The 13,206-nt window shown below is 45.9% G+C and overlaps 1 protein-coding gene across 2 annotated transcripts in view; it reads left to right on the top strand.

The window, feature by feature from the left end:
- Positions 1-13,206, top strand: part of INSR (insulin receptor) — a 62,033-nt gene that overhangs the window by 34,458 nt on the left and 14,369 nt on the right. For both annotated transcript variants that reach the window (XM_005244131.4, XM_055807026.1), the window contains exons 3-10: positions 2,051-2,366; positions 3,865-4,010; positions 4,302-4,446; positions 4,691-4,905; positions 7,221-7,347; positions 7,984-8,234; positions 8,610-8,777; positions 9,452-9,653. In XM_005244131.4, coding sequence (XP_005244188.1) covers positions 2,051-2,366; positions 3,865-4,010; positions 4,302-4,446; positions 4,691-4,905; positions 7,221-7,347; positions 7,984-8,234; positions 8,610-8,777; positions 9,452-9,653 — 1,570 coding nt within the window. The remainder of the gene's footprint in view (positions 1-2,050; positions 2,367-3,864; positions 4,011-4,301; positions 4,447-4,690; positions 4,906-7,220; positions 7,348-7,983; positions 8,235-8,609; positions 8,778-9,451; positions 9,654-13,206) is intronic.

The raw sequence follows: 13,206 nt of genomic DNA, 5'->3' as shown, positions 1-13,206 counted from the left end.
TGGGCTAAATTCTGGAATTTTCTCTCATGTGTTTTTCTGTTGCCAGTACTTCTAATAAACTGCAGCCATGACATCTGTTGCTAGACTGTGCTTCATCTGTGGCCTGGTAAAGAACATATAACTGTGCTTCTATAGCAAGCTTCTCATTTTATAGTTAGACTGTAGGTATCACCTGCAAGTTGCTTCTGTTTGGCTGTTGCTCAGTTACTGTTTGTGGCAGGTTCCCAAAACAAGACCTAAATTTGAAATACACTCCCGTGTTTCTTGTTAACAGATTAATCTTGAGGGATGCACAGAGGAAATACCTGCAGTGAAGGGCTGACATGGAAGCAGTAAGATATTTGAGATTAAATTGACCTTGTGGTAGAATTTCAACCTTACCCATTTTGTATTTCTTCAAGGGATTAATCAGGCTGGAACAAACCTGAAACTGCTCATCTTTACTGTCCCATCTACTGCAGCTACTGCTGCTTATTCCACAAATGGCCTTAACCACTTTAACACACTTAATTCTGCAATCCTTTAACGTGGGGTGGGACACGATGGAGGGGGATTTTCTTCCTAACCACAGCTGGTGATGTGATGGTCAGTACTTAGCAGCACGCTGTACTAGGGATCCTGGGTGCTGCTCATTTAGCTGATAAAACTAGACCGTGTTCCGTGATGGGTCTGCTCACGCACATTAGCCAGTAATTAAAAATAACATTTTAGCCCCCAGACATTGGTGTGTCTGGGATGTCCCCAAATAAAGCCCCTCTGGCTTCAGTGCTGAGTATTGGACAGAAAGCTTGGGAACTGTGAAGGCAGGTGGTGGTAATTCGGTGTGAGGCTGCTTGGTCTGGCCAGCCCAGATCGCGGGAGGACTTTGCCTTCCTCCACCGAGGGCGCGTGGGTGGCGCGTCAGAAGCCGTTCAGATGTGCCCTCTGACCAAACGCTGTGTTCGCTGAGGAGCTGGGGTCTTGATCTACGTGTCAGCAACTCACAGCTGTAGCCCCGAGGCTGGATGTCACTGTGCGGATAAATCCAGGCCCATGTCCCCCATCCCCCACCTAAAGTTCTTCCTACTGCTCCCTAAATGGCTCCGTCAAAGCCGCGCTTGGCTTTGGTGCTCGCTCTTGTAGCGGAGATTTCAGCTTTGTTGTATCTTTCCTGATGGCGTGTTCCAGATTAAGCAGTTGGGTGTAATTGGTTCAGCCTCATTTGAACCGTTAAGACTGAGGGAGAAGGTGCTGAGCAGCGGAGGGGCAGAACCATCCTTTCCCTCCGAGCTCCCCTGGGTTTGCCCAGCCTCCCCTCCCGCTCCCTGCCCAGTGCTGGTCATGGGGTTTGCTCTGAGCTACGCTGCCACTCGGTTTCTATTTCAAAGCCCAAACGGCTCACTGAAAGTATTGTGAGGCACTAAGTGATGGGCAATTAGAAAGTAAACCATAAAAGCCTCAAGCAATAACACTCGTGGGTGCCCTTCTTTTTGGACTTGCTGGGAGAGTCACCAGCAGGCATGTGTGGGGTGCCAGGGCAGCAGGCTTCCTCCGGGGAACCTTCTGACAGGGTGGTAGGCAGATGGAAAGCAAATCCTGATAAAGCTGAAGGGTTATGTAAAAGTATTGTTGGACGTGCATTACTTGCGGCACTGCTGTGGGAAACTACATTCTTCTGGCTGAAACTGGCTGTCCCAGACTGGGAGACTCTTGCTGTAGAGTCTCATCACTTCTGGGATTCAGGAATAATGACGGAGTCGCTGGAGCTCTCCTGGGAGCCTTGTAGTACTGGTCCGAGAGACTCGTTTTTTCTCTTTTTGCAGATGAGCATTAATGAATTGTGAGAGTGAATGATAACACTCTCCAAAAAATGTTTTTAAAATTTGGAGTTTACACTGCAAAGTGGAGATGATGCAGATGCCTGCGCTCATGGCATCTCGGGCTCGTGCCCTTTGAGAAGAAAGATGCCAGGCCAGGCAGGGTGACGTGTCACTGCTGTAAGCCCTTCACGGTCATGCCGCATCGGGTTGTCCTGTGGTACTCAGTTGCCTTTTCTCTTTTCTCTTCACAGTTTGTCCACCTGCCTGCAAGTCCCAAGGCTGCACCTCTGATGGTCAGTGCTGTCACAGCGAATGTCTTGGGGACTGCACAGAGCCAAACAACCCTGAAAAATGCGTGTCTTGCCGCAACTTCTACCTTGAGGGCAAATGTGTGGACACCTGCCCACCCGGTTACTATCGCTTTGAGGGGTGGCGTTGTGTGACCTTCAGCTTCTGCCAGGAACTACACAACAAATGCAAAAATGCCAGGGAGTCGGGGTGTCACGTTATCCACAATAACGAATGCATTCATGAATGCCCGTCAGGGTACATCATGAATTCCAGCAAGTAAGTACCAGTGTCTGCAGGCAGAGAAACCATGCTGTAGATTTGTGTCCTGTGTCAAGACCAAGAAAAGTTTCCAGCGTCAGCGTGTCTGTGACAATTACCTGGTTTAATTAGATTTGCAAACTAATACCTCACTAATTGAAGCCATTAAAAGCAGACGGGTTGACCTACCACGTGCTGGTACTTTGTTCTTCCCTTGGTTCCCCTCAAGTCTGGAAAAAGTGGGAAAGGGAGACGGAGGACGAGGTAGAGGAGCACCCTCAAGCTGCAAGGGTCTTTCTGTAACCAAGTGAGACGAGGGAGATGGGCAGTGGAGAGGCTTTAGTAGCCCTGCTTCCCTTCCCATCCAAAGCACACCTCGGACTGGAACGCCTTGCTGTTAAGCAGAATAGGGAAAAGTCATGTCTAATGAAAAGAGCGTAGCGCATTTTGAGTGGATCATTCTCAGAATCTCTGTCCCTTGTCCCTGTAATTACTTTCATTGAGCAGGTTCAAGCTGTGCCAGACATAAATGGACAGTGTAACAAACAAGTGCAGCATGAATCAAAGCAGCGAACAGCCATTCTATCTGTTCCCAGGGTTTCTCGACAAAGGAATTAAATAATTTATGTTGCTGAGCTGTTTATCACTGAAAACTTTGTTGTTTGTCCCACAATAACATTATATATTGTGATGAGTCAGATTTCCTATGAATATTGGTAGCTTTGTGCTCACAGGTATTTGCTCCTGCCATAATGATTTCAGGGAATTCACTCCAACGGGACTTTTTATTCCATTTCCTGTTTTGCTTTTTAAAAGAGCGAACTAGCAGCCCCCGGAGTTGATACGCTGCTTGTCTAACAGCAGCCATCACCTCCCTCCTATGCTTGTTCCAGGCTGCTGTCAGTAGGACCTTACACCACTAGTCCGTGCTTTTCCTAGAGTATTTATTTCTCTGAACTAGTTGGGAACACATTCTTGTGGTGTTGTGACCAGGGCAAGCAATCATCTTGCTGCTATTTAAGAAGTATTTCCCCAGAGCACAAAGCACATGCTTGCTTGCCTTTCTTTAAAGCAACATTTTATGCAGTACTTAATCAGAGGATTCCCAGATGAACGGCCTGCTCTCTGCTCATCAATTACCTGTTTGGTTAATGATCTTGGCATGGAGACTGTGGCTGGATTTCTTGATCTTGAAACCCCCGGTATGCATAGGACTGAGAGCATCGTGGTGGGTGGGCTATTTAAAATCATCAAAATCAATTCACTCTGGTTTCTGTTGTGTAGGAAGGGACAGAATGATTAGTGTTTGAAATGTCGAAATGACAATTTAAAGAATTATCAGTTATTTGGAGTTCGTAAGAGCTGTGTGCTGCTTACTGCAAGTGGATCCCATGGCATGTTGTCAGGACGCTGTCGCTTTGCATTGATTACTCAGCTTTTGAGAGTTGCTGAGGACGCCTGAGATGGCATTCTGCAAAAGCATCGCATCTGCATTCCTGCCTCTCCTGTTTTCCAGCTTGCACTGTACACCCTGCGCAGGGCCCTGCCCGAAGGTTTGTGACTATGGGAAGGAGAAGACAATCGATTCAGTGACATCGGCGCAGGAGCTCCGTGGCTGCACAGTTGTTAATGGAAGCTTAGTTATAAATATCCGTGGAGGAAGTAAGTTCTGTCTGTGGAAGGGGGCAGGGAGTGCTGGCTGTTAGATGGGTGAATGTGACACCATCCCTGAGCTGGAGCATTTCGCTTTTGCTTTGACCACCCTGAATCTTAGAGTGATTCAGAAAAATAAGCGCAAAGCAAAGGCTCTTGTGATGTTCGTTTGAGGTTTTCATAAGGTTTTATGAATTATGAATTAATGTAAAGCAGCTCTATTTAATATGGTTGGGCTCCGATATCAGTGTTTCTCTCTGTGATATCAGAAAACTAAAACCCATGTTTTCCTCTCCGTAGATAACATAGCAGCTGAGCTAGAAGCGAATCTTGGCTTGATAGAAGAAATCTCAGGTTACCTAAAAATTCGCCGGTCTTATGCCTTGGTTTCTCTTTCTTTTTTTCGTAAACTACATCTGATTAGGGGAGAAACACTAGAAGCTGGGTGAGTTCTTTCAAAATATACTTCATTTTAACACTGAAGTGTAAGGAGTACTAGTGCTATGAGGGTCATTTGTATTGGTAAACAATTTCCAAGTTATTTTTAAATGTTCCTCTGCCCAGGGCTTGTGGCCTGCTAGGGAAGGGAGTTTGCATTCATTTTTCTTTGGTGTCTGGGTTAGTGCATGGGGGGGGAAAAGTTTTCAGTGGATCCTCTCCCAATCCACATTTTCATTCTCTGCTTTCAGGAATTACTCATTTTATGCATTGGACAACCAGAATCTCCGCCAACTCTGGGACTGGAGTAAACACAACCTCACTATTGCACGAGGCAAACTCTTCTTCCATTATAATCCCAAACTGTGTTTGTCAGAAATCCACAAGATGGAGGAGATCTCTGGGACTAAGGGCCGTCAGGAAAGGAATGACATAGCCCTGAAGACAAATGGTGATCAAGCCTCATGTAAGAACGTCTTAGGAGGCAGCGAGACTTGCATCATTTTCATCTGCCTTGCTAACCTCACGCTCTTATTTCTCTCAGCCCAACCTATGATGTTTTTCCAGGGACTGTCCTTTTGTCCTTTTGGGGAAGCACCAGACTCGCTGGTTGCTTGTGCACTGGGGCAACACTGTCACTGTGCCACAAGTAGAAGTACTTACGGGTTCTCCATCTGGCCAGGAGCCTACCTGGCCAACTGCGGTTTTCAGAAGTTTGCTCACTGTGTGCTCAGCTGTGATTCTTGCAGGGTTCAGTGTATTGTTGTGCCTTTTTGAAGAGTTTAGCACAACATAACCTCAGTCCAGATTGGGACTTTGTGTTACAGCTGAGTACCTGATTAATAGTCATAATCTTCTTTTCCCGTGTCATGAGCCGACAGTCCGCACACAGAATAAACATAGTAGAGAAACAGGATTTCCACCCGTCTCTGGAGCCATGTGAGAGAATTGCTGTGACAACGGTCAGAGACATTTTTCCAACAATTTCTGTTGTGCTTCTCAGAGGTTTTTAAGCCAACAGCTTTCTTCAAGAACAATGATAAGACAATGCCTGTGTCAGCATGGCTAAGGAGCAAACACACAGTGTTGCTTTATGCTTTAACTAAAGTCATCCTACTGAAGAGGTAGCTTTGCAGATACTTTGGCAGCAACACTGCCGTAAGTGCATCCCTTCCGCACCCCCAGCCCTGCTGTTTGTTCCCATTCGGTGCCACACACAATCCCCCTTCCCGGTTTGTGCCAGTAAAACTCTTTACAGGTCTGCATGGTGAACCAGATTGTAGAATTAATCTGGGATAAAAGATGGCAGGCTTTGTTGTTCCTAGCTCGTGTCGTCTCTCTGCTTTGATTTATTGCCTAGCCCCGCGAAGCTGTAGATGTGCACAGGAACAGGGGCACACACAGGTTGACACACGAGATGCTTAAGCAAGTATTGCCACCAAAAAACCCAGCATTAATTAAACTATGATTTCAGTTCTTTGCATTTCAGTTCCTTGCTCTTTTCACAGCTTGCAGTGCATCTTAGATCATCCTGCTTCTCTGCATCTGGGGACAGCGCTGCTTAAGCAGCCCCTTCCCCAGCTCTGCCCTTATTATGCTGACGTAGCTATTTGTGAACAAAAGTGAAGATCTTTCGGTTAAATCAGTTTCCTGATGTGGTTTGCCACATATCAACACATGCAGCCGTGCCAGCACAGCAGGGAGAAGGAAGTCTAATGACTGTACCTAAACACTGGCTGTGCCAGTGAAAAAACATACACAGAGCCATACTCTCAGGTACACCACTCCAGCCTGGGCAGAGTGAAGGGGGACAGGGAATCAGCTGCCTGTAAAGGTCATCTCCTCCTGTGAGACACTAACCAGCTCTTCCCATGTTTGGGGATGAGCCTGGATCTGGGGTTCAAAGCCAGCTCTGTTGTGTGGTTGTGTGCAGCTCCCAGCCGGGGAGCTGGTTGATTCGTTTAAAGGCACCTGGAGGAGACGGTTGCGTTTCTCTTCGCCAGCTTCAACTCCACCCTGCTGAGCTGTTCTCTGTGCCGCCCCTCCACCTCAAAACACAGGTTGCCAGTGTGATTGGCTTTTTGTTTGTTTTTACATTTCAGGTCTTGTTTTCACACTGGCAGCATCCTGTTTACCAAAAAAAAAAAAAAGGGAAAAAAGAAAAAAAAAGCCCTTGTTTGTTCCGGATGTGGTGCCAGTGCAATGGACGTTCTTCCTCCCTTGTGCAGTTACTGCAGGAATGGCAAATCCAATCTGAGCTACACAGTCAGTCCTTCTTGGGCTGCTTGGACATACCATATCGTGACGCTACCCTCAAAACTCCACCCTCCTGCACTACTTGTTGTCCTTCCCTCCTGTTCGCAAAGGGACCGTGCTGCTCCCAGGCAAGGCTGGGAATCCACACACTTAGTTTTTGTAGCCTCTGCCTTCTATGCAAACCATATTTTGCTGGGTTCAGTTGCATAGATCATGGTGAATTTTAAAATATGTGGCCTTTAGGTGTCCCACTTATTAGAATTTAGTTCAGCTCTTCTACGGGGTCATTTTCATAAAACTATAGAAAAATTTAAGCTGGCAGGAACCTTAGGAGGTCATCTAGTCCAACCCCGGCTTAAGGCAGGAATAGCTTCGAAGTAAGATAAGGCTTTAACGAGCAGCTCTTCTCAGTGCCAACTTTCTCATAGTCATCTGTGGAGAAAATAAACGTCAAAGATAATTAAAAATAGAAAACTTTTATTTATTAGCATTAACGAAATCGTTGTTGGTTCTCTTTTGTTACAGGTGAAAATGAATTGCTGAAGTTTTCATCCATTAGAACTTCTCATGACAAGATCCTGTTGAAGTGGGAGCCGTACTGGCCTCCAGATTTCCGTGATCTCCTGGGCTTTATGCTTTTTTACAAAGAAGCGTAAGTGATCCACTGTTAGGTTACCAAATAATAGCCATGCTGGGATTCCGCGAATGGCAGTTGGCATTGAAGAGCAGGTATTAGATTTGCTGTAGGCACAGCTATTTAGTCTCTGTGGCTGTCTGGCTCCTACACTTCAGTTTCCGATTTTACCCTTATATAAAAGTGTTGATGAAGATCCCTGGCTTACTGAGCTGTGTACAGTCAAAATTCATTATTTAAGAAGAATCCAAATATTAATTGTTCCAGCTATTCTAGACATACATACTCTAACCATGGAGTTTATCATCTCCCCACTATCTCCATGGGATGTTGAGGTTTTTATTCCCTTTGAGGTGGGGAGCACTGTTTTGGAATTGAGGGTTACCAAGCTGATTTTCATAAAGCTGAAAATAATTAGCCTGGATTTAGTTCTTGGGTTTGTCTGTGGAACAGTACCTGTCCTGTGATGCTGTTAGGAGACTGGGTTGCAAAACTCCCTATGCTTCATTTTCAGAATACATATAATGAGGTAGCTATACTTTCTGCAAAGGGTAAAGGATTATCACTTTCAGTGATGTATTTAAAAAGGTTGGGTTTAAAAGCTTGAATCAGGATTCTGTTAGTTTGAGGCTTTTTTGGTTTTTTTTTTTACAGCCCATACCAAAATGTGACGGAGTTTGATGGCCAAGACGCTTGTGGGTCAAATAGCTGGACAGTTGTAGATGTCGACCCACCTCCACGGTCAAATGAGCCCAAAGCCCAGGCTCAGCCAGGCTGGCTGCTAAGGGGCTTGAAGCCATGGACACAGTATGCTGTCTTTGTTAAAACTCTGGTCACCTTCTCAGATGAACGAAGAACATATGGTGCAAAGAGTGAAATCATCTACGTCCAGACCAACGCTACTGGTCAGTATCGTTAAAATAATGTTGCCTTGCAAGTGGAAAAGAAAAACAGATCTAGTCTTTTACTGGTAGTTGTGATAGTCCCATATCTGTGAAACCGGGCACTGCCGTTGCTGCTCTGCTGTGGTGGGAAGTTATTCCTAACCCAGTGGAAGGAGGTGTGCGTCCCTGCGTGGGGGGGTGGTGCCAGCGTGCCCCCCTTCTGTCAGGCTCCGGTGGCCGCATGTAGGAGACTGTGTGCAGGCTGCTGTACCTGCAGCAGCACTGCTGGCTCTCAGCAGACCCGCTGCGGAGAACGCTGCTTATTCCCGTAGAAGTGGAAACTTGCCTGTGTTTGTCCCTTGTTCTGTCGAACTCTGTCTCTTCCTGCCCACACAGTTCCGTCAGTCCCATTAGATCCGATATCTGTTTCCAATTCTTCATCCCAAATCATTCTGAAGTGGAAGCCACCCTCGGAGCCCAACGGGAACATCACACACTACCTGGTGTTCTGGCAGCAGCAGGCAGAAGATAGCGAGCTGTATGAACTCGATTACTGCTTAAAAGGTGCGTGTGTGTTTCTCTCTCTGTGCGTTTTTTTCAAGCTTTCTCAGAATTCCCTGGGCATTCCTCAAGCAGCTCGGAGGTGCTCTGGACGCCTAATTTTGCAGATTCCCAGACTGTTGTTGAAGAAGCAGGCTGAGATGCAGCTGTGTTCTCTGACTGTTCAGTTACATTATACGTGAGGTGCTACTGCCAAATTATGTGCAAAAGGTCTCCAAAACCATTTTTTACAAAGTGATCAGCTCTTTTTTCCTTTGGGGATCTCACTTCTGCACTTGTTCCTTTTAAACTTAGTAATAAGTTTAATAACAGCTACAGAGACAGTAAGGGGAAAAATCTCAGTGCTTCTGGAGATCAGTGGCCAAGTTAATTTTTGAAGGCATCCTGTGCCTGTTTTGCAATTCTTTCAGAGCACAAAACTTCACTGAGGACTCCCAAAATCTCACCTGTTACCTAAACTGAGATGAACTGGGGTAGAACTCTGGCCACAACAGCATCTGAGCTCCATTCCAAGACCTGTCATAAAAAAGGAAAAGCTGCTCGGCCCTGGATACCAAAGCTCAGGATGCTCACATGTGCTGTGGATCTTGTATATGCTAGTCTGGGATCTTTGTAGGATCAAACATCTGCTTCTGCTGTGTCAAGCCTGAGTGATACTAAAATTGTTTTGTCCACAGGGTTAAAACTGCCCTCAAGGACGTGGTCTCCTCCTTTTGAATCCGAAGACTCGCAGAAGTATAATCAAAGTGAAAATGAGGATGTCAGTGGAGAATGTTGTTCCTGTCCTAAAACAGACTCTCAAATACAAAAGGAGCTGGAAGAATCTGCCTTCCGCAAGACGTTTGAGAACTATCTTCACAATGAGGTTTTTGTCCCCAGGTACAAATATCCAACAATATCGTCTAGGTGGCCAGGGGGTAGGGGAATGTAATTGATTATTAAGCAGAAATGCCAGACGCGGTGTATTGCCAGTCTCTCTGGGCTTCCACGAGATGGACAGTCCAGCTCAGTATGTGTGTCGGAGACTGGTGAGAGCTGAGCACCTACAGCTGCTGTTATTACAGACTGGGAAAATCCCGCTTTTATTTCCTTTCTCTGAATTCTCCTCAGCTTGAGGATAAAGTGAGAATCCTTAACAAATAGCAAAATGCCTGCAGCTCATTTAAACTTGGGTGATGCCAAAAATAGCTATTTTTTTCTCTCTTAAAATTTTGTGGTCTAGCTTTTCACTCAGTCAAAAAGAAAGGAAAAGAAAAAGGGAAGTTTACCATCCCATAGCCTTGTCCTTTAGCACGGTATTTGCGGTCGTCCTTGCACTTAGTCTGGGAAATACCTCCAATACCATGAGGAATGCAGCTGCTGTGGGTGGTGAATGTCCTGTTTTGAATGGCACACACAGTGTCACATTAAGTGGTGTTGAATGTCTTCACACTTCATATGCAACTTACAGAGGAAGCACTGGGAATCAGGTTAGAGTCTGTAATGATTTACCCTCTTCGCTGTCATGCATTTTCTGCTTGAAATTTATTCTCTGCTTACCACCCTTAGCTAATAAACATTTATTTGTAGCTGCTTGACAAAAGCTGTGTTACTCCACTGAATGTTTTTTATTATTGAATGCACTGCTAGACAGTGTCTCTTCTCTGCGAGCCTGGTTTGATGCCTGCAGCCAACACATGGAAGTTGTGCAGTCGCTCCTTTTGCTCCTTCTTTGCTCTTAGTGCCAATCAGAAGGACAAGTTTCAGTGTGCAGAATGATGCCAGGACACAACGTAGTCAGAAGCAGAGGAGAACCAAGCCATGTACAAAAGCCAAACTCCTCTTGTTGTAGGCGGACAATTCTGACAATCTGATTTTTTTTACTTTTTTTTTTTTTCTTTTTTTTTTCCCCCCAATTTTATTGTGCAGCCAGCCCAGGATGCTTCTCAGACCAGTTTCTGGGGTATGTATTTTAGGAAGAAACCAATCACCAGGATGATCGCCACCTTGTCAGCCTGCTAAGGAAGAAATCTCCACTTCCCTAGGCTAATTAATCCTTTTAATACAAGCCTCTTTTGCTGTTACAACTCAGCAGTAAAGATACCTTCCTGCTGATGTGTGTCCTGCTTGTCTTTTCTGACAGGCTCCAGGCTGTCACAGCATAAATTATAATTAGTTTTCCTGTGAATAGTGTGTATTTTTTGAATATTCCCCCTGTGCCTGTTGCCTGCTTGCAGGGCAGCCTGTCTAGAGCCTGGCAACTGAACATGAAGTGTGTTTGACTTCAAGCGCTTTTTGTGTGGCTCCCGATAATTTGTTGACCTCTCCGGAGGTACTGCGTGGACTCCCCTTGAGACACCAAGCATTCTGCCAGTCACGGGGAGGAACCTCACGGATGAGGTCAGCAGGGAATATGAGATGGCAGGGGTGCAGAAGACAGAGCAGTTGAGAAGTTACTCCCCCGATGTCTTGTCTCCTTGTTTTCCATCTTCTCCTGTCCCATTCCCAGCTCTCTGGTCCCGTGCAGTATCCGGTCCATACGAAGCTCTGCCACGGATCTGCCGTGCTCTGCCTCAGGCCAGGTCTGATCTCACTTGCTGGGAACCCCTCTGGAAGTCACAGAAGCTGTTCCCTCCCCATGTGCACGGTTGATTAGCTACTCAAGGAGATACTATCACAAGTCTTGTGGGTTAATTTGCTCTGGCAAGGCAAACCTGAAGTTTCTAAATGCTTCTTGCTATACCCACCTTCGCAGGCAGAGCTAGCAGGTATCTTCACACCCCATGCTTCATAACCTCCCTTTGTAGCTGAACAAAGTGGCCATCAGAAGCTGATGCTTTGTTTCTTCTTTCCTGTGTTGTTTGCTCTTCTATCGGAACAAGTCTTGCACAGATTGGAGCAAACAGGTAAACATGCTGGAACAGGTTGCCCAGAGAGGTTGTGGAGTCTCCATCCTTGGAGATATTCAGAACCTAACCAGACGTGGTCCTGAGCAGCCTGCTCTAGCTGCCCCTGCTTGGAGCAGGGGGGGCAGATGAGACAGTCTCCAGAGGTGCTTTCCAACCTCAACCACTCCATGATGCTGTGGAAAGCATGGAAAGATTTCAAAAGTCATGTAAAAGCCCTGAGAGGCAGAGGGGAACTAAATGGCTGCAATTCAGGGTGTAGTTTCAGGTATATTCTCCACCACCACTACTGCAGAAGCAGCAGTCTCACTCCTCTCTCCGTCTCTATCCTGCCTCTGTCACACACACTCGTGCCATTACAAATATTAGTGGGTTACAGAGCAAACAAGATCTGGGAAATGACTCACATGAAAAGTAACTGTTTCTCCTGGGTTTCCGAGTTCAATTAATTGTACAGGCAAATATATAAAGGCTTTTGCCAGCACAAGGAAGGCAGGCCAGCTGTTCCTGGGCTAGTTTCAGGTGTGTGGAAGAACTTGGCCCAAGCTAGCTCAGGAATTATTAAAATCCCCCAGCACAGGCCGTATTGCTTGTGATGAGTTGTCACTTCCATCCTCCTGGGAACCTCACACACACTGATCATCTCTGGCAGTAGGACGAGAAGGAACCTGAATCTGGGTGTTTCACAGGGAAGATTATTGGAGCTACTGAATTGGCCATAATGAAAATTTCTCTGAAACAACTATGGGAAGACATCAGATGTTTGAAAATACAGAGAATTTGGCAAGAAAATTGCTGTAATTCCAGGATATTAAATATGGGACGATTGGGGTTTAGAGCTTCAAAAGTTTTTCTTGCTTTCTCTTACTTGAGAGGGAAGAAGTTATTCTTGCGTTTTACTCTGTGTTGCATCAGTGGTCAAATTACTGTTTTACTTGTGAAAAACAAAATTCTCTTAAACGTGAGGAACAGCTGAATCCACACTTTGTAAACAGTGGCGTGTAGCTTTGCTTTTAAGTCCAAACACAGTTCTGGTTGACCGTAAAGAATCCTTCCAAAGGAGGGAGGTGGCCTGACACAGACCTGGGTCTCTGAACTCTGCCCCGTTATTAGGGGACACTGTTCAGAACAATGCACAAGCTGAGATAACAGCAGCTCCAAAGTGAGTTAAATAGTAATTAGAGAAAGAGAAAACTAAAAACTGTGATGCGCTCTGCCGAACTTGCTGTTTGGCATCCCGGTTTTCGTCAGGTGGATGAATACGTTTATGTTGTTGTGTACAATCCGATGTTTAGTTCGAGAAAATCTTAAAATCTGCTTTCCAGCTGGTTGCATTTACTGTTCGAGGAGAAGTAACATCAGGGGATGAAGCTGGGGGTTGCAGACAAAGAGCTGATCTGCACAGTCCCTCATGGTAGCTGCAGCTGGCCAGTCGTTTGCCTGGTCGTCAGAGGGTGGCAGTGGAAAGTTCAGTTCAGCAGCAAAGATTTGCTTCAACAGCTTGTTACATTTTTAGAGACTGGCGATGCCTCAAGGGTGGGTTCAGT

Source organism: Falco peregrinus, chromosome 5, assembly GCF_023634155.1.
Source record: "Falco peregrinus isolate bFalPer1 chromosome 5, bFalPer1.pri, whole genome shotgun sequence".
Classification (NCBI taxonomy): Eukaryota; Metazoa; Chordata; class Aves; order Falconiformes; family Falconidae; genus Falco; species Falco peregrinus.
This window is presented reverse-complemented; position numbering and strand designations above follow the sequence as displayed.